The following is a 27760-nucleotide window of genomic DNA, read 5'->3' on the forward strand; positions in this document are numbered from 1 at the left end:
TTGTAAAGACTAAGTTTAGAGGGAAAATATATGTGCAGCAATAGAGAAGTGTCACTATTCCAGCCGGGCTTTGTGCCGCAACTCCGCGCACGAATCTTGCAACTTGTAGAACAATGGAATTAAAAAAAAAAAAAAGCTTATGCTGAGTACCCATACAAACTAACAAAAAATTCTGGGGGAAAAAGAAAATACTGCAACACAATCGTAACTGAAACATAGCGCTAGTGGGAGCCGTGATGCGCTTTTGGCGAGAAGAGTATTATGGTATAAAGAAGATGTGTATGAGTGTGTATGGCGTTAAATGCACGTAGAGATTGCGCAGGTTGGTGGTAACAAGGTACGGTCACACACAAGGAAAGGTACAAGCATAACAAAATAAAAAAAAGATAGATAGAGAGAGATATATATAGAGAGAGAAAGAGAAAAACGATCCCTTACGAGCTGTACTTAGGACGCTGCGTTCTTATAAAACTATACACAATCAACTTCAACGACTATAAGTAATGGTAAATGTACAACAAGGTTGGGAAGAGGGGGCGAGAGCGGAAAGGGTGTCCTCATACGAATCCCGACAGTCGATATCCTAATACGCTGTATCAAACCGTTCACACCTCTCTATTGGCAGAACGAGTGCCATTCAAACGATTCACTCACAAAGGATACAACAGGTGTGAGCGACGAAGCAGAGATACCACTACACAAACCCACAGATAGATAGTGTGACAGTTACTAATCAGGGTGCGCTTTCGTGTAGCTTTGTCACTGGGGGTGGGGCGAGAGAAGAGGGATTGGGGGAATGCAAGGCTAATTGCAGAGCCGTCGTACACAACCACACCGAAAGGTACGAGTGGAGCCAAAGCAAGAGCAAAGATGACGCGCGACTTAACCTAGAGCTGCGGCTGACAGACGACAGTGGCCCCTCCTGTACGATGGGTACTATTACTACTAGAAACTCCACCACTATCACCGACGAGGCCAACGCCGACACCTACACGACTGTTACTGTCTTTCGTGGATCCTTGATTATTGGGTTTCAACAACTCGCCCTGATTGGCAGCTGCACCATGGGTCGGATAGGCGTGAATGCGCTTCTCACACATGCCCGCTTGGGAGCGTTTCATCTGCCGTCGTCGCCGTCTGCGTGGCTGCTGCTGTTCCTGGTACTTTTGCTGACGTTGCTGCTGCTGCTGCTGCTGTTGTTGATAATGTGAAAGATGAGGAGGCTGCGGCCGGTATTGTCGGCATTCAGTGCTTTCGCTTGCTGCGCGTCCGGTGGTAGATGCTGAAGGGGGTCCTAGCGGCCAGTCCGAACGCGTTGTTGTGGGCAGTGATTTGTAACCCCGCCAAATGCAGCTCCGATGCGGAGCAGTGGAGAGAGCAGAGCGGCTACTACTGCTACATCTGCAACTACTGCCGCATGGTGAGCAGAGCGACCGGCACCCGTATAGGGTCGTCGACAGCGGAATCATGGGCGGCTGAGCAGTGCGACAATCCAGCAGACAACTGCTGGCGTTGTGGCGGCTAAACATGCTACAGTTGCGCTTTGAGGCGGCCATGCCGATGTTCGTACCACTGCCGGCAGTATTGGTGCTGCCACCCACACTGCTGCTGCGATAGCGACTATTGCTGTTATCAGCGTAGTTGATGCTGTGCCGCTGCCACCATGGGGTTGCTGCTACCGCACAGCTGATGTCGCCACTGCGGCTACCCGGGTAGCATAGCGCTCCCGCCGGCCCGTAATCCATTCTGGAGGACGGTGATGATCTTTCTGTACTGGTAGTGGCCGCTGTACCTTTCGCGAGCTGCTCAGCTGGGCGCCATAAGGGCGGTGACGACAGCGGTGACTGAACCGATGGATACGGATAGAGGCACCGTTCCCGACTACCAGGGAGTGGACAAGGTAAGGGAGGCAGAATGGGAGGCGATGCGGGTTGCTGTTGTTGCTGCTTGTGAAGGTGATGGGACGTCGTCCTGTCGGATGGTAGTGGTGGTGCTCTTTTTCGAACGGGTTGATGTTGGACTTCGTCGTCGTCGTGGTCATCGTCTGCGTGATCTCGATAGTAGTCTTTTGCATCCCATTGTTCAGTACCGGCTCGTGTGCTTTGATATCAGTCGGATAGTTCGCCACCGTTATTACCATCCCGTACACTACTTCCACCACCACCACCACCACCTCCAACACTGCCCACCTCTCCCCCGATACTGCCACAGCCACCATCTCCTCGATTGACTCCCGCACTGGTCGACATCATGCCTGCGACACCTCCACCGGCAGCAACAGCGGCTGCGGCGGCTACTGAATGCATACCGATCATGCCACCGCCACTACTACTCCTTCCGCTGCCGCCGCCGCCGCCGCCGCCACCGCCCAGACTACTACTACCAATGCCACCGCTTCCGACACTACCACCACCGCCTCCTCCACCACCGCCGCTACCGCTGCCCGGAGAGACGGAGGCCGCAACCGCCGCCGCTACAGCCGCCGCAGCCGCCGCCGCGGACGAGTTCGGAATGGGAGGGAAGTCGGACTTGAAGGTCCCGAGCGCGTAATTGGCAACCGCTGCCGCCGCGCTGCTGAACTGCTCCGACTTGAAGCTGTTCGCGACCGCGGCCGCGGTGGAAAAATCGGGCTTGAAGCTGCTGTTTGCGGCGGCAGCCGCTGCCGAAATGGCTGCTGCCGCCGCAGCCGCTTGCGACGCCATCGTGGGGGAAAGCATGTTTTCGAACTTTCTGGTGTCGGGGTTGAACATCGGATGCTTGAATTTGCAATGCGTGCGCAGGTTATCGCTTCTGGTGTAGGTCGCCCGGCAGAGTGGACATTCGAAGCGGCCCGGAAAGTGCACATGGTAATGGTTGCGTATGTGGGTGACCACTTTGCCGCAAAGCTTGCACCGATGCAGATTGCAACCGCCTGAGAGCCGTTCAAAGGTCAGCCGCATATGCCAGGCCTTGGAGCCTGTTGGGAAGATAATACATACACACAGAGAAGAGAGAGAGAGAGAGAGAGAAAGACCAGAGAGAGAGAGAAGAGAAGAGGGATAACAAAAACAATGAGATTGTCACACGCGTGGATCCAGTTTTGTTGTTGTTTTTTGCTTCATTTTTTATTTGGCTGTTTTTTTTTCTTTAGCTTTGAAACGAGTAGCAGTTTGGTAGTAGTGGTAGTAGTAATAGTAGAGGTAATAGTAACAGTAGTAGTAACCAGTAGCATCTAATAGTAGTTCAAGTAGTTTTAGTTGTGGTAGTAGTAGCATTAGTAGTAGTATTATTAGTAGTAGTAATGGTTATAGCAGAAGTATCATTAGTGTGGTAGTTACTAAAAGAGTTAAAGTAGTGGTTATAGTTCGTTAATGATAGTAGCAGTAGTAACAGTTCATTGGAGTAGAAGTAGTAGTAGGAGCCATTTGGAAGATTGTGTATGACACTTGTGTTTGTGTGATAATGAAGTGCGACTATCACACTTCACTCCAAACACCCCCTGTTGTGTGTGGCTGCTGTGTATGGGTGTAATGATACTGTATGAGTGAGTTCACTGTGTCTTGTGTCTGTGTAGGAAGAAAGAGTTGATATCTCAGACTAAAAGAGGAAGAACCGTATGGAATGAAACGATGAAATGGGATAGCTGGTGGTGTACAGTGGTCTAAATACATGAGGGGAAGGATTGTTAGTGGGGGTTGGTTATTCTTACATAGAGTAAAACAACGACAACGGAGAGAGACGGTGATAAAGATAGGGAAATCACAGGCTAAGTAGAAATATCCGTATATGATCAAGTGGCCAGATATATCTAGAGCATAATTTAGTGATCGGGATACGGCACCGGTAATTAATGCGTTTTTTTCACATTTTACCCTAGATGCGCCATTTGTGCAATAAAAGAAATATTAATTATATTACATATCTAGTTTTGTGAAACCAGTCGAAGTTTGCCATATTGTTTGTACACGGTGTATACAATTTCCCTTGTTTTGTGTAAAATATGCATAAACAGTGAAATGTTATTGAACAAGAAAATCAAAAAATTACACGTTCAGTTCCACTCGCTCACTAAATGCAGCTTAAGACGTTACAATAATTAATGTACAAGTCAAAACAAACATCAATGTCCTACGATACTAGTTTTAGACATTAACAAAACAATTTCAAGTTAAATACTTCGACAGCACGTTGCTAATTGATTTTCAAAACAGCAGTAAGTAAGTTAAAGTAAAATAGCTTCAAACAGCTTTATAAAAGTTTGCCTAAGAGTGGTTTTATGATTACATTATTAACGAATCACTTTGGATAGAATGTTTGCGCACAAGGATCATTTACGGATCGAATTGAATCATTGAAATAGCTAAATAGAAGGGTCTATAGTACTGATGAAGTGTGACAAATGACAGCAGTAGCAGGATAGTTGAAAGAAGAGTAGAAATAGGATTGTACAGAATACAGGCTCTGCTTTTGATGCTACTTCACATTGATTTGCAACGGGAGAATCGTTATGTAGCATGGCTCTAGAATAGTGTACTCGGTTTTTTAAGGTAAGCTGAAAAAGCTCGTATGAAATAGCCTCTCGCTCTCCTCCGTCAGTTGCTTTTATGTGAAAACAAACAAAGTGTGCCACTTTTGCTGAACCAACACCATTAAATATGCACAACACCAACATGTATGTGGAGCGTTTTCTATACAGTAAACACAAATACATATGACAACTTATACATATGGTATATGTATAAGGGAGGAAATAAGAACGACTATGTGTTCCACATCCTGCATCAATTTCCAGTTCATGTTAAAAAAAAAAATCTTTACATAATATAGGTACCAGTTTTATACAACTGAAGCAAATACATTTTTATGAACCTAATATTTTACATCGTTTAGTCCCAATTCGAACGTTTCCCTTCCCTTAAAACACACGAACACACATACATCTATATGTACAACGTTTAGGTGGAGTTGCGTTGATGTAACAGCAGTAATAGTAGAAGTAGTAGTAGAAGTAGTAGCAGTAGTATGGCGATATGGTTTCAACTCCGACCTGCGGAATGTGAGTAAGGAAGTGGGGCGAGGGGGGGGGGGGGGAGAGAAGGGTAAAGGAAAAAGTGTTACTGAGTAAAGAAGATCGCTTATACGCGTGCTGTTTGCAAATATCTTCCCCCTCTTTGTTTTCATTCCATTTGTTTTTCCTCCTTTCCTTTTTGGTTTCGTTTGTATATTTGTTTGTTATGTTTTCATGTATCGTTTTGTTTTTTGTTGTTGTTTTGACCTTTTGTTTTCGTTTCGGTTGTGTGTTTGTTTCAGTTTTTGTTTACGTTTTATCGTTTTGGTACATTTCCTCGTTTGTTGGTTTGTTTGTTTCGTAAAAAAATAATAATAATAATATTATATGTTATCTTTATTCGAATCGGTCACTGTCAGTACCAAGGACAGTCGTTACAAAGAAACGAATAAATATCGTCTAGCGTTCAAATTTTCTTTAGGTTAGGATTTACTCCGGGCCTTGGAGATTATGTTGAAAATTAAACAAAAGTAGTTTTTGGAAACGTAATTAAAAAAAAACAACACATTTATCGAGATTGCATGAGAAGACAGAGAAGAGTAACAACACGCACACAGAGAGAGTTACATTCAGACACAATGAGTTTTGAGAAAAAAAAGTGTGAAGTTTGTACTACATTACACAACAGAGGAGAATTCTGAACGAACATCGAGAAAAAGGTTTATGGAAGAGAGTGAATGAAGGACATAGAGAAAGAGAGACAGAGAAACAAAGACAGACAGACAGACAGACAGACAGTCAGGCAGACAGAGCACACCTTTGAGCAAGAACTTTGGGGAATTTCTTCAAATGCATTTCTTCCAGCAAGAACTTTGGGGAATGTCAATACAATTGAACCAGCAGCCAAGAACGATACACCACGCCGCCAGCTTTTAATGGCTATTGGGGTGCTCCCTGCGACATTTGATCCATATGAGGTACCATTTGGCATTGGCGTGTTACTATAGCGTAGCTTTGCTTCGTGTTTGTGCTCTTCTCGTTTTCAAACAATTAGGAAACAATGAGGATCGCTTTTTTTTAATTGAAAGATTAAGACTTAAGGTGATAACAGCTTGAAACGACGCAATGGCAAGCAAAGAGGGCAAGAGGAGAGAGAGAGAGAGAAAGAGAGAGAGAGAGAGAGAGAGAGAGAAAGAGAGAGAGAGAGAGAGAGAGAGAGAAGAGAAAAAGTGAAAGAACACCAGTGAAAAGTTGACATCGATTGATTTTTATCGATATGTGTCTTTTTTGCACGTATAAAACACATCTAGAGGAAAATAAAAAAGGCCTAAGGTAAGTGTGTATGCTGTGGGTGAATGCTGTTTTTTATTTTTGTGTGTGTGTCTATGTATTTTTATTGTTACTGTACGATACGATTTTATACATGGAAGGAAGCGACAAAGTAAAGGTACAGTAAAGTACAGTAGTAGTGCAGCGATTACACACACAGTAGAAAACAACAGAACAAATAACAACAAAATTAGATGACGACCAGAGCGCACTCGAACCAAGCTCCTTCCCGGACTCTCACATAGACACTTACAAACACAGACAAGAAGAATATACGACAGCACACACACACAACACACACACACACACAAACACACGTCAAAATTTGGTGTCAAAGAACTAGGTACAAATACAGCTAAGAGAATTGATTGAAAAACAGTGGAGACATTGACATGCGTTTGAGGCTGTTGGCATATGGACCTTCCCTTCTCCCAACCATGTTCTCGCAGCCACGGTCACACAGAAACGAGCACGCTATACCACACGCAGATGATAGTCGAATAACGAGAGGCACCCGTGGTAGTAGTGAGTGTGGCCGTGATGACCCACGACTAATATCTGCATAGGGGAGATGCGCTACTATTAATGTCTACTCAGGTTGAGCGGAGTGAGTACGTGTGATGCCGCACACAACTATCGACACATGGAAACCCCAATAACGTAACAGTGCTTTTAAGCAGAATGTTCCACAGAGAGGGAGAGGGAGAGAGAGAAGAGAGAGAGAGCGAGAGAGAGAGGGGGGAGAGAGAGAGAGGGAGAGAAAATACACATCTCACGACTTGCTACTCATAACCAAAGAAAAAAAAACACAGACTCAAATTTGATATGAATACACCAAAATGGACAAAGCGAAAATGAGAGTACCAAAAGGAAGCGAAGAAAAACTTGTTAAATGAACAAATAAACGAGAATAAAAAAAAACTCTAGTTAGTTCATCGCCCCGCTAACTCACCGTTTTTTCACCATTTTGTTTTTTTTTTCTAGTCTGTTTTAATTATAATATATATGGGGAAATGAGACGACGAGCGGGAGCGCAGAGTTTGCACCGAAACGGGCGTGAAGTAGTGACAGCGAGGAAGAGGTAATACTACAAAATGTACTGCTACTACTGGACTAAGTACACTAAGCTCCAGATCTCAACATCGAGCAGTGTTAGCAAGCGAGCGCGATGCACGCTGCTCATTTGCGCGCGTCACTCAGTGGACACTCACTCAACTTACTCACTCATGTGCAAAATCAAAGTTTGACCGTTGACTCATGCGATGCTGCTGCTTTGCCTTGCGCACATCCAGAAACACATACACACATCCAAGATGTCTACTACTTTGTAACACGAATCTAAACGGGGCGAACGATACGCAACAAGCGCCCAAGTAGTTCGACGACTTTTCTGACATGCGACTCCCCCCTTCACCTCAGATGCCCTTCCAGTTGGCCATACATTTACATGCCTGAGATTTCATTCTATTCTCCCTACATTCCCCCCTCTCTGTCCTCCCCATACCCCCTTCAACACAAATGAATCCCCAACTAGCTCTTGTTAACCACAAACATTGCAATAAGAAGACAGTCGGATCAGAGCCCAATGTATATGCGTCCTTATTACCAATCGTAATAAGAAGAGCACAAAGAAGAGCGTTCGCACAAAGAAGAACATAAGAGAACAACCGCCCCCCCCCCTTCCCCCCAAAAAAAGGCCTAATATGTGTGTGCGTCTGTGACTGTTTTTTTCTCTTCTTGTTGTTGCTGTTGTTCGTTTTGCTTCCTCCAGTTTTGTTTTTGTTACTATCTCTAAATATCACATCGTACGATTTATCTAATGTTTAGTTTGGTTGTTGGTGGTTTAGCTCTGGTTTGTGTGTTCCTTCCTCCCTTTCATCTACCTTTTGTTCGGTTACTTTTGGTTTCATTTGCTTTACTTAAACGTTACGTTTTCATAACACTATGTGTAAGGTATCAATCAATAAGCCCATACGGTTATTTCTGACCTACGGTTGAATTACTTCTACTCATCATGACAAGTTTTGTTCGGTTACTACCATGTCTTGACGACTTCTTGTTTTGTTTAGCTTCCATTATTTGTTTGTTTTAATACTATGTAGTTATCTTTTTTTTCTTTTTCATTGGGCTGGCATTGTTGTGTTTCACGTCTTCTTTTTACTTGTCTTGCTTTTGGGATTATAGTTGTAGTTATTATTGTTAATACATTTGTTTAAATTGTCTCTATAAATCTATCAACTACGCAATCGATATTACTATTGCAAGTTCACTATTTTATTTTTTTCGTTTTTTTTTCTTTTTTACCGGGGGAGGGCCATCTACGCATATAAATATAGTTTCCATATCATATAAAAATATAAATGTATATGTGTTTGTAGATATTTCTACAGTTCCTTGTTGTTGTTGTTGTTGCTTTTTTTCTTATTTCTTCTGTCTGGTTACTGTTTTCCGTTTTACTTTCGGTGTCTTGAATGTGTATATAGTTTAATATAATTGGCTGTATTATACTTCCTATGTGTGTCAGAGTGTTTGTTTTGTTCCTGTAAGATACTGGCTCATTTCTAAAAAACTTGTCAACTTGTCTAATCCTAAACCGCGAAGCACACTATAATAGCCTGAGCGTAAGTGTTTTACTAAATGGCTCCTCTTTTTTCCGGGCTGTAATATGTACTACTACATTTGGTTTGTAAATTGGATTCTGTAAATTTTGAACATAAACACTTTACCCAAGACAAACATGGCGCACGCCCGCACCCGAACAGACACCGCAGTGTGGAGGGAGAAGGAAACGCGCAACGGAAAGGCAACCAACAACGACACCACTACGGATTCGAAAGAGCAACACATTGGGGGAAATGGAGAGCGCACACACGCCCGATTCTCGGGCCAAAAGTATGGAAGAGGCCGCGCGTACAGATCTGTACAAAGTGGGGTAGCAAAACTGCAGCAAAACCCAGTGATAGGGGTCGACGCGTAATCGCTACAAACCCTCTCTTGTGCATATGCTAGGACAGATAATGCATTGGACTAACGCATAAACGTACAACGGAAAGGGATCAATATAATGCCCGTAATGAACTAGCTAGGTGCGGAAGCGAACATGAGAAAGAGACAAGAAACTGGAGAGAGATCGAGAAAAGACATAACTACAAATCCGTACTGAACGCTATTGAGATCGTCACTCAGGTTGAACAGGTGAGAACATTACGCAACATTAAACAAGCAAGCTGAACTGATTATATCTCTAATGGAACCTAACAAAACTACTACAATAATTACTGCACTTCGGAAGGTATGCAATTTGCAGCACATTTGTGCTTTTAACACGAGATTAGTTACTTTTTAGCACCAAGTAGCACTTTTCTTTTCCAACGCTATGGCCTACCAGAGGACCAAGAATGTTAATACAGAAGTCTAGTATGCGCTCGAGACCTCCAGAGTGCTTGGTTTGAATTTTGGTTAGTATAAATTACTCCTCTTGCGCCCCTTAATTATCTTCAATCCTTTTAATTCAATCCTTTATCGTCTAGCTGTCTCTCTCTCTCTATCTATCTTTCTCATGTTGCACCTTTCACGATGTTTAAAACCATGACGTTTAGCAGCACAGAGCTAATATGATCCTGCTCTGTCTAGCGCTGCTGGAAATAATGGTCATCTCACTTCATTGAAAGTACGTGTTGTCCATGTCATTAAATATATATATATACTCCAAAATGCACATTTTTACCATACAAGATATAGGAGGAGTATGCGATCATCACACTACAGGCGCGATGTGCTGCGAACGGAAACAATCCTATTGCAGGCCTCATCTATGACGTAGCGATCTATGCACACACGTCCACCATCGACAATATAATTATATATATATATATATGCTCATCGTATGTAAAATGTCTAACCTCAAGACATGAAAGGCAATACTACGTTGGTATGAATGTTGTATGCGTATATAAATATCATCCATACTGTGGGAGGAAAAATGGGGTCCGGTATACGGTATATGTCAATCAACTCGCTTGGATGGCGCGCTACTGCTGCTGCAATAATATGTGTAGAGCAGTCAATCCTTACTCTACAACGGCTGAGCCATGCACATCTCCTACAACACACTCACCCACGTGAGCAGAGGACAATCATTTGGCTCGTGTGTGCGCGAGCGACTCGTGTTCAAGGACCTACCCCAGTGAGTGTGAAGACGGTGGTGTGCATGGAGAGAGAGCGAGCGAGCGACCACGCTTTACACGAACAGGTTCTTCTTATACTTCAGCCGCTGCTTGTTTCGGGCGGCGCTTAATCACATGTGTACGATGTGGTTGTAGAAGCGGTCCCTCAGCTCCGGGTGCTTCACCTTGCAGTGAGCCTTCATATTGTCGCGCCGGGTGAACTTCTGCCCGCACACCGGACACTCGTGGCTCTGGGGCCGATGTATGTTTGCGTGGTGCCACCGATTCGAGACGGTCTTGTGACAGCTGACGCAGCTGTATAGCGTCGGGAAGGTGCCGGTCAGCTGTATGAACAGCGACGAGTAGTCGATGTTGTGATCGCGCCGCGTCGTGCTTGATCCACCGCCGGAAGTGCCACCATTGCCGCCACCGCCGCTGCTGCCACCACCGGCCCCACCGCTACTACCACGGAGTGGCCCGCCAGCTCCTCCTCCTCCACCTCCAGTACCTATGGTGTCGGATGGGTCACCGGTGATGAGAAAGCCACCACCGGATGCTCCTGTACCGCCTCCACCGCCATTACCCCCGCACAGTGACGTCGAGGAGGCAGAGGACGAGGACGACGAGGACGACGACAGGGATGCCGGTGTCGGTGGGGTTGTCGACGTGACGGATGGTTTGCTACACCGGCTACCGCTGCCGCTGCCATCCGGCGGCGGCCCACCACCGGAGTTGAGGGCTGCCGCCGCGGCGGCTGCTGCTGCTGCGGCGGCCGCTGCCGCTACCGCCACTCCCGAGCGGGCATCGCCGGCACTGTTGAAGGCACTGCTCGCATGCTGCTGCTGCAGGGAATGGTGGTGCGGTGCGGCGTGGTGCTGATGATGGTGGTGTCCGGTGGCGGCCGCAGCACCCCCATGATGGTGGGACAGATGATGCCCTCCTCCACCGTACGGTGACCCGTTCGCGAGACCTCCTCCACTGCCTCCTGAGCTGCCTGCCCCACCGCCAGCTCCACTCCCGCCTCCTACTGCTCCTCCTCCTAGGCTCGCGGCCAGGCGGTGATGTTCGACCAGCGACTCGACGAGACTACTACTACCGCCGAGCGGAAGCGGAACGCCACTGAAGCCAAGCATACTGGCCGCTGCTGCTGCTGCTGCAGCCGCTGCTGCCGCACCACTATCGCACCCTAACCCTCCTACACCTGCTGCTGCTGGTCCTGTTCCTCCTCCTACTGCGGCACACACGCTCGCCTCACGATCCGCCTGCTCGGTGGTCCGGTGATGGTTGCTGCGGTTCTGCTGCTGTTTCTCTGCTCCCGTCGTACCTACTCCTCCTACCGCCCTACCTCCTCCTCCACCTCCTCCTCCTCCTCCTATCCCTGACCCTACCCCACCGCGACCTGCACCTTCATACTCTGGCCCATCACTGCCTCCTCCTGCCATGCCTCCTGCGCCAACAGTGCGGCTCCCATTAACGCAGCCGCTTCCTCCTCCTCCTCCTCCGGCTGCCAAAACGGCATTCACAACCACTCCAGAGGCGAGATCGTGATGATGCAAACCGGCACGATGATGGTGGTGACGTGACGCCATCGCTAGACGCAACATACGGTCACCTGCAAAGCACACAGGCACACAAGAACGGCGTCACCGAGTGCGAGCGCCTCACCACAACACACACACACATTCACAAACAAACGCCTCCAAATCAAAAACGAAAGAAGAAAACAATCAAACAAACAAAGAGCTGAGAACAGGTGCCCGGTCTGGCTAGGAACGAAAACTCAACAGAAAGAAAAAAAATAAAACAACAACACACACGCACCACAAAACGAAGGATGCGCGTTACGTATATGGGAAGGGCATACGGGACAGTAGGTGGAGAGGTGGACAAGATCAAAGAAACATACGTATGAGAGTAAACAATAGGTAGTGTTTTGCAATTTTTCGGAACTGTAAACAGTACAAGCCGTTCGGATCGGATCAGTATCAGCAGAAGAGCTGCCCGGATGGTAACTGTCGCATTCAGTCGGATAAGAATGGTATCATCCGGAACAGACGTGCTATCCAATCGAAGCTGATCCGATCCAATTTGAAAATTGAATTACTTTTCTGATTGTTTGGTTCCTTTTGTTTCAGTCTTTGTGTTTCAAATAAGGAGAGACCAGGGCCTGAAATTAATAAGGGAATCAGGAACACGCCACAAACAAAGATTTATAAAAAAACGTAAAATTCATTAAGTAAAACATAAAACAAAAGAGATTTTTGACTGGAGGCACTCAATGCATGGCTAATATTATAAAAACATGAAATAGTTGAAAATGAAAAATGATTATACTATTTTGTTGTAATAATAGTAAATTTTGGTCCAGGAGCCGTGTTTTGCCGATAGGAGTGGTTTTGTTTTGTTTTGCTTTTTTTTTTGCTATAGTTTGAGTTTTGTTTGGTTCTGGGCTAAGAGATTAAAATATAAAGATGGCGCTAACACTCAGTCACGTTCAGAAATAATAATCACTAATAACCTAAGAACACTTGTCACAATCATAAAGTGGATGTGTTTGTGTGGGTGTTTGTGTGTCTATTTAAAGAGGAAAGAAAAACATACTCGGTAAAAGAACAGAAACGGGGGAGGAAAATCAACCAAAAATGCTATCACAATAAAACAATAACAATACAAAACAAGTGGTAAACGCAATCATGAAACGGTTCCTAGATATTATAAGAAAACGTAAACACAATTCGACTATTCTAATCGCTAATGGTATGCGGTTTACTTATGGCTAATCTTATATAATATAAACTGCACTAGAGGGCTCTGTTTTACACGGAGTAAAACGATTTACACTAAAACTAAATAGCTCGAGAGTCAGCAATAATACATGTGTTTGGAGGGCGCGGGCAGGGAGGATATAAGACATGACAAACTGAATCTTACATGAACAAAAGTTAACGACCATCAATGTAAAGGAAACAACCAAAACAGAACAGCTGCTCTGGGGAAGAGACTAAATGTGTAACAGTAAAATCGAATGACCAACACACAAGTGTGTTGACGAGTTTGACAGTTCGAGCGTGAATTTAATGAAATGATTTCTAAGCGGGAACTACTAGCGTGAGACAATCGTTTGGAGAGAGCTGTCCTGAGATTTTGTAAACATATTGAACAAAATATACGAAACGAAAGACGCGTGTAAAAAAAAAGGATGGCAGAAGGAAATGGCGGAACATTGACAAAAAAAGAGAACTAAACGAAACGTATCCGGCACCGCATCAAGCGACTAGGAAACGACACAGTTTGCACTAGAGATTAAATATAGCTATGCATAATACGAGTATATTTGATATGTCTTTGTACTTACAACAGGGCTCAGCCGTGTTGAACGATATGAGTATGTAATGAGGTATGGTGTCGTGTGTGACAGACTAAGGCTATTTCTAATTGATAAAAAAAACTAAAACCATAAGTAAACTAGGAACAAAAGTTTACTACCACGAGAGAATGGATTTTCGGGACGTGATGATTCGGCGCAGAGTAATGAACACAGCCGTATAAAAACGACGCTAACACATAACCGAAACGAAATCGAAAACAAACGAAAAGGACAATGAGCGAACGAACACATTCAACGTACTGCTATAGGAAGGTCTATCTAGTTTCGCACACATTTGAATTACGCTCTAGGGCCATCGGGTAAAAAATGAAAACACAAAAACGATCTCAAGATTACGCCGTTACGAAACGCAAAATGTAACGCAAACGCAAGGGGAAACAAATAAATGTGGGAATATGAATCTGGTTTGGTACGCTACGTTTAAAAAAGTAAACAAAGAAAACCCGTGAAACATGATAGTGTAGGGAACAACTGAAACGCTTCATAATGTCAATTTAATCATCGAAACGCAAAGCTAAACTAAACACAACAACACAAACATTTGATACAAATGGAAAATAAAAATTAAAATCAACAAAGAATAACTAAAAGGTACAAGATGAACAATATTATAACAAAATGAAAACAAACAACAACTTAACCAAACATGGTCTGATCTTCTCTCCACTTCTCACGAAAACCTAACTTTAATGGGTAGAAACTAAGTTACTGCATATTATGATCTGTTTTGTTTTCTTATTCTTCTTCACAGATAGTTTTGATTGTGTTGTTTCCTTCTAAGTGAAAGGCAGTGGGCAAGTTTGTTGGTTGGTTTAACGCTTTCGTTTAAGTGTTCATTATCATATTTTCGGTTCTTGTTATCATACTTCTGTAATTCGATTTAGAAATTTGTTCATTATACGTGTGCATCCTTCTTATTTTTGCTAACATTAATTCAATTCTTATTATTACTATTCATCTTTCCTATCAATTTGTTGAAGTTCAGCATTACGTCCCTACGATTTACCCCTATTTGTTGTATTATATTATATAGTTTAAAAAATTACACATTGCAGATTGTCACAATTCATCGATAAATACTTTTTAAACAGTTCACTCGAAATGAAAACGGATTGGGACAGCGAGTTTGTTCGTATCCGGTTATTAGCAAATAATTTTTGTAACACATTACACTACGGCCTGACAGACCGTCGTTTGCCACTCATCTAGCAGGAAAAGTGTCAGTTGCTTTTGATACGGATCATCATTCATTAACAAACGAACACGATAAAGTATGGAGAAAGAAAATATCTCGATCATCAGCACTGTGCCAATGCAAACACCACAGTCCTGCAAGAAATCAGGACAATTTCAACAGCATTTGATACGTTGGAAAATAAATGCTGATAAACATCATATTGCGAAACCCACACTAGGTTCGCTCCGACCGGTGTTTGAGGCCTGCTCCTGCATGAATCGTGTGCTTCTAGGAAATCCTGCTGAGCAATTCAATTGTGTTTCTGCAGTCTCAGTGCTTTATACCAAACATTTACGACTGTTGAAAGCACCGCAAAGAAACTGGAAATGCGCAATAGTGCACACATTCACAAAAAAGGTACAGAGCAATAAAATGTGTATAATTAACCGTGTAAAAAACACAATCGAAAGCAGCGATAGCGAAAGAGATTTATAAAAAAGACGGTAGAAGAGTTAGTAGAGAAAGACAACAACTGGATTGCACATTGGCCAAGACCACGAATAGAAACCAAATTTTAACTAAAAACGGGTGAAGAAAGTAACTAAATTAGGTTACGGGAAAGAAGCATTGAAGAAGGCGAAAAGCGATAGAGTAATGGATCGGGTAAACGAAGACAACGGTTGTTATTTGTGTTATTTTGAATGAACATATGCGCATCTCCGTCTTTCAACAAAACAATTTGTAGGAAGGAATTGAACTGTTGGCATAACATGCAATTTCGTCGAATTGTTACTTCATGATGAGGGAAATCTTTTTAAGAATGTCTTTCTCTTTCTCTCCCAATGTTTTTTGTCTCTCACCCTCTCCCTCCCCCCACCCTCTCTTCATCCTTATATTTATATTTCTCTCTCATTCTCTTTCTCTCTATATCTCTTTGTCAGTTTCTTCTTCTCGCGTGAGCGAGGGACATCACATCCTCCATCACATCAAACCTAGTTGATTAGTATTCCGCATCATTGTTTCGGTGCGTGCATACATTTAGGGGCTTAAATATAGATTTGACGCTGGGAATGATGGAGCCTTTCGTAGCTGATCGCTGAATCAAGCTGACATTAGAAGGCAGATCCAGATGGGTTATAAGAAGACCAACACACTTCCACACCGGCAGAACGTTGCGATGCGTGTGTCGGATCACACACGCAGCGCCCGCCATTCGAACACGATGGTTGTACGGGTATCGGGTAGACGCAACAAAAAAATAAACCCCCGACAGCACACAGCACATTCAAGGACCCACCGGGCCAGTATACAGATATTGTATGTAGCCGTTTGTATATGGAGAGTTTAGTGGAATATTGATGCACCGCATATACGTAGGTAAAGACGTGAGAGAAACAAAAACAAAACAAAAATCGTATTACCAATAGATACTTACTCGCTATTAAATGAAACACACATCTCATGATGGAAATTCCCCTTCTATTGCGCTTACATGTGTGTACGTATAATACGAAGGGCTTTGGTATCTATACACATACATACAGATACACGTATATCTATGCAAACAATCTCTACACAATGCGAGGGTCTCCTTGAATGCGTACCACCCTCACAGGTAGATCCCAAAACAACACGGGCCTATTAGACTGCAGATATCATTTGCCGAAGATAATACTTTTACATTCTCTGTCCTGCTTTTGCCTTACAAACGGTATACTGAAACGATCGCTTTAACTCAAATATAATTTTACCAAAGTAGAAGTAGAAGTAGAAGAAGTAGTAGAAGAAGTAGTAGAAGAATTCAAGGAAGAATAAGAGATAAAAGAAGATGTAAGAAGTTAAAGATGACGGAAAGGTGAGTTATGTAAAAGGAAAACAATAACGGAGAAAAAGGAGTTTGTTGAAAGAGAGAAAAGGAGAGAGAGAGAGAGAGAGCAAGTGAGTTTAATTTCAAAAGAACAAACAAAAGGAAACGGTTACTAAATTATAAGCAAATAAAACCAATAAATGCAAGTTAATTTAAGAAACAAGGTAAAGTGGATACTAAATGCTTTTACACGGCATTAATTTTAACTTAACTACCTATTACGCGTATGGAAAGGAAGAGGAGGGACTGATGATGACAGCTTCAGGCACAAAAATGCTGAGACCAGGATGAATAATCGTAATTTAAGAGCACATAAGAGCACAAAAAAGCGAACATAATGTGAAATGGTAACACAAATCCAAAATAATATCCAGCTTGTTTGAGAAAAAGAACCGGAAGGAGAATAAAATAGATTGCAGCAGAGCGTATCATGACATAAAACCATATCGTTTATGATAAATAAGGAAAAATAAGAATAAGAAACAAACAATTTGAGAAAGCGAAAGGTAAACCTACAACGAAATGGCGGATGATGACAAAACAGACAGCATATTGCTTTGCTTTCTTAATGGCGAACTAAAAAAAAAAGTACAAAACGATACACTAAAAACCCGTTCAAGAAAGCCACGAATGAAGTAATAGGCCAGCTAACAGGAAATCATGGGATACAAGTAAGGAATCGAAACTGATACGCGCTGGAATGTAAGTCTGGCACGACAAAAACAGCGAAAACTAAATCAAACACAATTTCGCAAACAACAAACACAAGGCCGACCAGAGCCAAAGTTACGGGGTAAGGAGAAACTCAAAAAAAAACGGAGCCAAAAAGGTAAACAGTGGTTTGAGGGAACAACTTTACGAACATTCAACCATTTACTTCTACAGCTGAGCACAAGCGTTCAGTAGGCGATAGAAGGGAAGGGTAGAAAGTGTGAGTGAGTGGGTGAGAAAAGGTGAAAAAAGGAAATAAAATTGACAGAGGATCTTTAAAATAATGAAATGTAAATCAAACCTAGGTGTTATATAAATAGGCGAGGATATATATACATAGAGAGAGTGAGATACAAATATACAAAAATGTATGTGACTAAAACTACGCATAAAAAAAAATTTTTAAAACAAATGGATAATATATTCAGGTGAGCATGTTTCTATCTAAACATAAAGCGTAAAACTACAGTAGCCTATAGTACAGCTATTATATGTATAAGAAAATGAGCTACAAACAGTAACTAATAGTAAAGAAGTAGTCGTTAGAACGCATTAAAACTGAACAACAGCAATCATGAAAAAGATAGTAACATTTCTGATAGTGTCTAAGGACAAATACAAACTGAAGAATAATTCGTACATGTAGTAGTGTAGGGAGCGGGAGAAATGTGTAAGAAGTAAATAGCAAGAGAGCAAAAATACAAATGGCAAGAAAAGAAACAAATGCAATAAGAGTGAGTAAAGTACGGCGCAAAAGAAAGTAATACAGGTGGTGGGTAGTTGTAGTAGTAGTGGTAGTAAAAGTAGTAGTAGTAGTAGTAGTAATAGTAGTAGCAGTAAAGGTAGTAGTAGTAGTAGCAGTAGTAATAGTAGTAACAGTAGTAAAAGCTACAATGAAGGATATGATGAGCAGCGTCAACTAAACAAGACAAGTGTGTCTGGTACATGAAATATGGATGTGTAGAGTTTGTGTATAGATGGCTGTGACTCAGTGTGGTGTATCGTGTGTTTCATATGGAATTCTAAGTGTTTTTTTTTGTGTGTGGTTGTGCTCGTGTGTTCCGGTGCATGTGTTTTTCTTCTGCGTGTAAATGGGAATAGTAACAGGTAAATTAAAGAGGGGGAGGGGGAGGGAAAATAAACAATAATAGAAACAAAAACATCGAAGCGATTGAGCCGAAAAGAAAAACGATACCAAAAAACTAACAATAGCAAATATATGTTATATATAAGTAGATATAAATATATATATATGAATACAAATGGTTCTACAAACAGTCTCCGAAAAATGGAACAAAACAAGAATAATGTTAATCTTTAAAAGTTATTGTTTATGTTGGTAAATCAATATAAATCTTTCGTTCTATATATATATGTATAGAATCGACAAACGCATACGCAAGTGTCGTACACAGCCGCGCGATGGCATTGTGCATCGGTGCACCCACTTGCGTATGCGTCGTCGCAAGTGTGTGTGAGTATGATTCACTAAGAAGGGAGATATTACAGACAGAGAGGAGGTAGCAGATTAAATTAGGAAGATTACAAAACCGATAAAAGGAAGGAAAATAAATGGATCTGTTCGCTCACCATCGATATTGTCTGGATGATCCGGATGTGACAGGTGGGCGTCACTGTCACCGCTCTCGTTGAGCGATCCCATGTTGCCGGGTGCTAGGATATTGTTCATATCGTCCGCGTTCATGTTGATCGGTAAAGGCTGTAGCACAAACCGACAGAGAGAAAGAGAGAAAGAGAGAGAAAGAGAGAGAGAAAAAACACACAAATAAGAGAATCACGAAGTAGCAGAGAGCGCGCGATGAAATAAATTGCAAAATTGAGACGAAGTAAAGCAAAACTGTGAGTACTGCCCAAGAAGCGTGGAATCTAATGAGGATAACTTGAGGCATACCGCAGGTCGGATGATAAAGGAGATGAGAGGATATGTAAACAAGGGAAAGAAACGTAACCATGCAAAACAAAACCAAAAACAAAACAAACGGCAGCGGCAAAAAAGAAACGCTGAGTCACACGACGGCACACCTTCCCCCCCCTTTTGCCACGAAGGCGACAAACACCCACACATTACAGAGAGACATTCCCACTCCCCTCGCTTCGGGCTCCCGGTGTAGGTGTGGCGTGGTTTCAGAACGAATCCTTCAAAACGTGGCAACAACAGCGAACAAGCAACTGAGTACGGAAGCGAAAGAAAGACTACGAAACAACCGAACCATAACATAGCCCCAACGTAACGCAAAAAAGCAGCTAATGAGTTCCTAAATGACCGAATTCTAGTGCAGCCACAGACGAAGCTCTGGAACCGCTGTGTGTATCTGTGTATCTGTGTCTCTGTGCGCGTATGTATCTCTGTGAGGGTATTTGTGTGTATGTTGTCGTGTGTATGTCTGAATATTGGATATAAATGTGGGCGCGTATGTGCTCTAGTTACATGTTTCGATTTATGGCGCAGGTGGTTGAGGTGCGCGTGCGGTTCGAGCCCGATGCTCGCAGACATCTCGTCGGCATACAGCGGCATCTTGAGGGGCTAGAAAAAGGAAACACAGGTATACAAGAGCGGTCGTGAGAAAGAAAGAGAAAAGGTGAGGATGTTAAGGATAACGAATGAACAATGGAGAGAGAGAGTTAAGGAGAAAAAGAGATGGAGACGAAGAGAAAGAAAGGGAGAAAGAGAGAAAGGGAGATAGAGCAAGAGAGAGCAAGAGATATCAAGAGATAAATACAGAGAGAGAGAGAGAGAGAAAGTTGAACGTGTCCTGGTTTGGGAATAATGAGATAAATCCAGTTGGCATACACTCAGACATCTACACACATTCACACTTATGCACTCTCTAATAAATGGATCCAAAGGGGGTCTCTGTGACGTTTTCCAAGTTGCAAGTATTAATTCATTGGAAAACCTTCCCTTAACAAACGAAGAATAATGGTAAAAAAACAGTTTCTACACAATTTTATGTACAACAGCACAGAGGGCGTAGCATTGTAAGTGTTGGGCAATACGAATCCTAAGAATCCTTCTCAGGGAGAATCGAATCTTCACAATGGAGCCGACCGGATTCAAATCCTTCGAACGGTTAGACGAATTACACATGACACATTAGAGAATCGATAGGGGGACATTAGAGAGCTTAAACTAAAGTAAATGTAATAGAAAAGCCGACTCCTCCTCGCAGCATATGAAAGACCTTAGGAGAGACACAATCGCCCCCCCCCCCCTCCCCACACACACACACGTACACACACCTGGATGTTGTTTTCCTCCATCACCAACTAGAGCAGACAGACATCGTTCCAGGACCTACTATATTAAATCTACGAATGTTCCCAATGCGCTTAAACTAGTTACGCTAGAGAGCAGAGTGCAAGAACGAGTCCATGTGTCCAGACGGCTACCTCGACTCCCCCTTTGGAGTGTCCCCTACCAGCAATTCCAGCCGATATCCCTCTACTGCATATATAGTCGTCCTTCGAGCGCGCGTAATAATAATGTGATTGCATTCCACGACGTAACGGGATTAAATTATGCATTTATAATGCACGTGTGTGTGTGTGTGCCGGCTGGAGCAGCATCGATACCTTCTGCCGATCGCCGGCAAAAAGCAGTGTGCGCACGCACGCACGCTCCTCTCCTATGCTATCGTCCATGTCCTTTTCACGCTCGCCAAAGCGCACATGCAGGCACCCATCCCCCTTGTTCTACTTACAAATTGCATTAGCATGGATTAAGTCCTCGCGTAGCAGCAAGGGCAAGATAACTTTGTGACAGGTATCTCATCTGCGTAGGCTCTTGGGTTCTGCTCCCTTCCCCCGCCACAGCACTTCAGACACATCATTCCGACAGTGGAGATGGAGGAGAGAAGGCCGTTTCACTCTCTGTAAGGGGTTACTGTCGTTGGCTTTGGGAGAAATAGATACGCTGCTCACACAGTGCAAGGTGTTTGTCGATAAAGTTTCCATTTATTCGTACACATTTGTCTGTTCTTGGCGATCCCTCCCTCCCCAGCTGCCCTGGTTCTCCCTCCTCGAGGGGTGGCAACAACACTACCTAGTAGTACTACACCTAATATGGTTGGGGGCACTACGTGCCTTCGATTCGACATTCGTTCGCTTAGGAGCACAACAAAAGGAAGTAAACGAAATGTTTCGTTTGTAATAACACGCTCCTGGGGGCTTGTATTGTTGGTACCGATTGACGGGGTTTTATCGTTTCTACTTCTTCACAGGGTTAGCAAACCCCCAATAATATGGCCACTAAGAAAAGGCACATCTCACACGGCACAGCGCGCGCGAGAGAGAGAGAGCGAGAGAGAAGATCGTTGGCACACAGTGTTGTTTGGGGACGCCCGCGGCGTAAAACCCAACTCCCCTCTTGGCGTTCGTGTACGGACCGGGAAAAAGGAAGCAAAAGGCGAAGAGGAGTGCGGGCGGCGGGCAGAGTGGCGATGGTCAGGGAGTGGCGGAGTCATCGGGCAACCGCTCGCCACTATCACAGCCCTTCGCGGCGGCATTGGCGGCGGCGGCAGCGGCGGCGGCTGCTGCGACAGCGGCAGCATTCGCGCTGGCCCGGCGCACCTCGGACGCATCCCGCTCGGTGCAGAGCCGGTGCGCCTTACACTTGTCGTGGTGGTTCACGATCTCGAGCCGGAAGTTCGAGTTGCCCTCGACGAACGACGTGCGAATGTCCGGTATGTCGCCGCACCAGCGCCGGCAGTACATGCAGTACATGTAGTTCTCCTCCGCGTCGTACTTCAGCCAGTCGAACTGGTCGAGCCAGTTCAGCCGAAAGCGGCCGCCCTTGCGCGAGCTGGTACCCGCTGGGGGTGGTGCCCTCTGCCCGCTGGCCGGATTGCCACTACCAGCCCTGGAGGCGCCTCCACCACCACCACCACCACCACCAGTGGACCGGTATGTGACCAGAGAGGATGGCATGCCGGACGCTGCTGATGCTGCTTTGCCACTGCCACTGCCGCTACTTCCGGCTGTGGTTGTTGCGGCGAATGCCGCCTTCCGCTTACTGACGCTTCTTGCATCAACGCCGCTCCCGCCAATACCGACAGCACTCTCGCCACCGTCCCCACTGGCGCCGCCGCTTTGCAGGGCGGCTTCGACGGCGGCAAGCAACGAGGATCGCGATATCCCTGCCACTCGATTGCCCCTACCACTACCACCAGCTCCCTCGGCACCCTCGACACTGCTGCGACCACCTCCTCCACCACCACCACCACCGTCAGCAACACCACCGGCTCCACCAGTGCCACCGCTACCCCCCATCAGGTTGTGCGAGAGCAGATAGCGCTGCAGGCAGGACTTGCTTTCCGGCCAGTCCGCAATGGAGGCGAGAGCGGCGGCAGCGGCGGCAGCAGCGGCGGCGGCAGCGGCGGCGGCGGCCGCATCAGCATGCGGGCCACCGTCACCTGCTCCCCCCGCAACCTCTCCTCCTCCTCCTCCTCCTATAGCAGCAGCAGCAGCAGCAGCAGCACCTCCTCCTACGGCTCCGGTCGGTCCTTGGGCGGGTGACGACGCAGCGGGCCGCTTTGCCGGCGGTTCGAGCATCTGCGGCGGCGGCGGCGGCAGCGGGGCATTTGAGCGCTTTAGCTGATGCTGCTGCTGCTGCTGGTATCGGACAGTGGATAATGGCGCCACCTGCCGGTGCCCAGCAACAGCTCCACCACCACCACCACCACCACCACAATCAACCAACGCGTTCCCGTGTCGCGCATTAGACATGGAGGAAGAGGAAGAGGAAGTAGAAGGATGCGGGTAGGATGTGTGGGAGGATGACAAGGTGGTGCACGTGACATTGGCGAACGAGGTGCCGGAAAAGGGCACCGGAAAAGCGGAGAAGGAGGAACTGGTGGCGGTGTTGCTGGTGGAGGAGGAGAGCAGCAACGGTACGGCGGAAGCCGCCGCCGCCGCCGCCGCCGACGTCGCCGGTGAAGCCGATGATGACGGTGAAGAAGCTGACATGATCGATGCAGACGGTTGTGCTTTCGATTCGTCTCCCCAAACATTTTTCTGTCAATACAATAGGAAGGGAAGGAGGAGTGTCAGTGCAATGGTCTCTCGGTTTCTTTGCTTTTGGTCGTGATTTGGCAAATGTGCGCGTGGATCGGGACTGGATGAGGGGGGGGAGTGTAGGGGGGGGGGGGGGTGGTAGATGGGAATAGATAGGTGCATCAGGATGAAAGAATGGATGACAGAAACAAGGGATACAAGGGAAGGAGAAAGACGAGATGGGAAGGAAGGTTGGTGGAAAGAGGGGCGGGAGGATGGGAGGCAATAGAAAGGGGGATTCAGGATTTTTTTTTACAGGAAGGAAAATAGAGGGAGTGTGTGAACTAGTGATGGGTAAACATGGCAAAATTTCAGAGTCGACTCCGATCCAATTCCGAAAAATTCGGAACCGACTACGCATTATCCGAAGCCGGAATTTTGGATCCGGTTGATCGGAACCGGAGTCATCCTAAGTCGTTCGAAGTCATCCGTTGTTATCCGGAGCCGTCCATTGCCATCCGAAGTCGTCCGTTGTCATCCGGAGTTGTCAGGAGTGGGAGTCATCCGGAGACTTGATTACAATCGGACATTGACTCTAACCGACTCCGACTCCGGTTAACTCAGACCGACTCCGAACAACTCCGGACGACTCCGGACAACTCCGGACGACTTCGGAGGACATCGAACAACTTCGGAGGACATCGAACGACTCCGACTTCTGGCAGAACTAGTGGTTCCCATTTTGCCGGAATCAGAATCGGTTTAACAATAGTCGGATCGGAGCTGTGGGTGCGCTCCAAAGGGACCACATCACTAGTGTGAACGACAGATGTTTCCCTCCATCCTCTTCTTCTATGTTTTTGCCACAACAACAGTCAAAGTGAGAGTAGTAACAGTAGTTGTAGTATCCATGGCACTCTCTCTCTCTCTCCCTCTCTTGTTTCGATCAGACCCGTTCGTTTTCACTGCCAGCTTTTCCCCCTCCTTCCCAATCCATCCCTCCCTGTATCCCCAAGTATCCCATCATCGACAGGCGTTCTCTCCACACATCCTTCCTTTCCGTGGACGTTGACTTAGACTTAGAAACATTAGTAAGGGTGGGTTGAATGGTGCGAGGGGAAAAGGATGTAATTCGATAGTGTTAGGAAGGGTGAAATAGGAGTTTTTTTCCTCTACACATTTATACAGTAATTTACATAAAATTTTGACAGATAGAGGACAGACGGACAACACAAAACAGGTAGCGTGACCTACGGGTGATGAGAGGCACTAGACTAAACAACGGCTTACAAGACCAGAGAAGTTACGTTCGTGTTGTCGTCTTCTGGAGAGAAAGCGCTTACTACAGTTAGACAGTTACTGTTACATAATATCTCTTACAACCGCCGAAATGATCAGGATAGTGGTAGTCGTATAACAGTGTATAACAGTTTTGGTTCTTGGCGAGCACAATTCAATGTGAAGGCAACATCGAAGCTCCAATATCGGCAGCAGTCAAACACACATTTAATTGATAGACAATTTTGATTACAACTGTTGGTTAAAAAAAAAAGTTCTTTGAAAGGATATGACGACGTGTGCAGCAATTGTAGCAAATTTTATAAACTGCGTAACCACGGGCAGCATACTATAAATGCAAATTATGGCAAATTGTGGCAAATTGAGGTTAGGGTAACATTACAATACGCTGTACAAATCAAAGCAGAAGTCATCCGGTCAATTTAGTGCTTTAGCAAGTGTTGGTATCTAAAGGGGAAATCATGAAATTTGCAACAACATGACGTAACGAAGACACAGACACGCATTTGGTCGCAATGGACGAAGGAAACATTACTTTCCATACAAACACACACACACACACAGACACGAGCTCGGACACACAAACAGACACATACACGCACAATGAATCCTTTTTTGAACGATGGACAAATGGGCATTGTCCCTTAAGGATCTAAACTTTTGGGGGAACTCACACGACAACACGAATGGGGAGCGGGTGATGTCAAGAAGGGGGACGGACGGGGAAGAGTTTCATGAAGAGCAAAGAAACGATGAAGCCGAGGAAAAATGGGGGTTAGCGAGGGGGTGAAGGGGTGGGGGCGAGGGCGAAGAGGGACCCATGCACCGGTCCCGAACACCTACCTGCATCAGCTCGGAGGACAGCGAATGGCGCACCGGCAGCTCGGGCAGCTCCTGCTTGATGCCGCTCAGCGGATGGCCCGCCAGCGGATGGACCGGGGCCGGCGAGCTCACCTTAAACTCGTCCTCCGGTTTCGGGCTCTGCTTGAAGCTACTGTGTGACGAGGCCTGAAGGGTAGGGGCGAGGACGGAGAGCGAAGAAAGAAAAGTCAGTTTGAAATCACCGTTCACTGGCTGGGATTGGGGGGTGAGAAGAAACGGCGGCGTACCTGCGATTCGTACCCCCCTTGCCGTTCGTTCATCAGGGACGGCGTCGAGGGCGATGAGTTATCACAGGTGGTGGACATTTTGCGCTTCTTCTTATTCTCTACCGTGCTGATCTCGCGATCCTCCGCCGCCAGATAGTCGCGCTCGTCCACCAGCGCCGACTGCATCAGATCGATGCTCGCGCTCCGGGACGGTTGCTGCACCGGGCCGGCACTGCCGCCGCCTCCACCGCCGCCGCCACCGCCACCGCCACCACCACCGTGCTGATGGTGATGGTGATGATGGTGCGTTTGGTGCGTCGGCTGCTGATGCTGCGACGACGGATGCTGCTGCGACTGCTGCTGGTGCGACGACGGATGCTGCTGCTGCTGGTGGTGCGTTTGCTGTTGCTGCTGCTGAAGCCGCTCGAGCTGTTCGTGCTCGGTCAGCTCCTTGTCGCGCAGCGGCCCATGGTGCAGGGAGTTGTTGTTGTTGTTGTTACTGCTGATCGTGTTGTTGTTGTTGTTGTTGCTGCTGCTGTTGTTATTATTGTTGTTGTTGTTGTTGTTGTTGCTGCTGTTGTTGCTGGATGCGTTTGGTAGCGAGTCGCGCTCGTCCCGCGAGTCCCGGATCCGCTCCGAGCGCAGCTTGCTGTCCGTATCGGCCGAATACCGGTCGGCACTGCTTTCGGTCAGTCCCCGTACCTGTAACAAATGGGGGAAAGAAAAAAAAACAACAACAACAACAAAATGTTAGCGCACCCATCGTTTTTGGGGAGGGAGCTTTGCCCCGCACCACCACCACCTTACCTTCAAACTTTCGGCGGTCTTGAGAAAGTTCTGCAAGTTGTGCTGGCCCACGTTCACCTCGCCCTGGTACATGAAGTCGAGCAGGGCGCGCATCTCGTTCACCTCCACGTCGCGCAGATAGATGATTGGATGGGGATGCTTGTTCTCGACGAATATCTGCTCGAAGTACGGGCTGCAGGCGGACAGGATCGCTTGGTGTGCCTGTGTGCAACAACAACCAGAACGGGAGATGATAAGAGCAAGAAGAAACAAACCAGTTAGTAATGCGGGTGGATGGGCGTCGCGCGAGCAGTTCTCGCAGCCAAGGAAGAAAAAAAAAACGAGCGCATTTACTTTGACCATGCCCTTCTCGCAGGCGAGCGTGACGTCGCACAGTTTCTCATCTTGTAGGAGCGTGGTGAGCACGGTGGTTAAGTTAGACTGATGATTGTTCCAGCGCAGACAGTATTGCTGGTCCATGATGCCGGTGTCGGTGCTGTTCCTGTTCGGCGTGCAGGGGGGTTTGGCCATGCAAAGAAGAGGGAGAGAACAAAGAAAACACATTATTGCATCGGGTCTGGAGTAATATTCACCCGAAAAAAAAACCCCTCCCATGACTCGTCGTCTGAGGCTGGGCCATTTATTTTAACTACTTTTGTTGTGGCGTTACTTTCTACCACCAATAAGCTTCATTTTTTCGCGCGTCTGTTTTATTAGAGACTCACACCACCCACCCACCCCCTCGCCGTGTGAGGCAACATGATTTTCAATAGCAGAAACCAGAAACGGTATCATTCAAACGAAGCTCCATAGGATACGCAATGAAATGTGCGAAACAAGCGCGCCACAATTAGCCGATAGAGAGTGAGGCGACGAACCCTCGCCAAATAAAATCGCCCACTTTGCAATGCAACTAACAACTATCTTTACCTTCTTTTTGATATTTTTTT

General features: G+C 45.8%; 1 protein-coding gene across 2 annotated transcripts in view; it reads right to left on the minus strand.

Moving 5' to 3' along the window:
• Positions 1-886: 886 nt before the first annotated feature.
• LOC121599754 (protein abrupt) overlaps positions 887-27760 on the minus strand; it is a 53767-nt gene continuing 26893 nt past the window's right edge. Inside the window, exons 2-7 of one of the 2 annotated variants that reach the window (XM_041927819.1) lie at positions 27165-27312; positions 26832-27032; positions 26046-26726; positions 25780-25944; positions 19216-19345; positions 887-2956 (exon numbers count right to left, since the gene is read on the minus strand). In XM_041927819.1, coding sequence (XP_041783753.1) covers positions 2109-2956; positions 19216-19345; positions 25780-25944; positions 26046-26726; positions 26832-27032; positions 27165-27312 — 2173 coding nt within the window. In that variant the 3' untranslated portion in view covers positions 887-2108. Of the gene's footprint in view, positions 2957-6368; positions 12095-19215; positions 19346-25779; positions 25945-26045; positions 26727-26831; positions 27033-27164; positions 27313-27760 lie in introns of those variants that run through there. The other variant, XM_041927810.1, reaches the window with a different exon arrangement.

Source organism: Anopheles merus, chromosome X, assembly GCF_017562075.2.
Source record: "Anopheles merus strain MAF chromosome X, AmerM5.1, whole genome shotgun sequence".
NCBI classification, from domain to species: domain Eukaryota; kingdom Metazoa; phylum Arthropoda; class Insecta; order Diptera; family Culicidae; genus Anopheles; species Anopheles merus.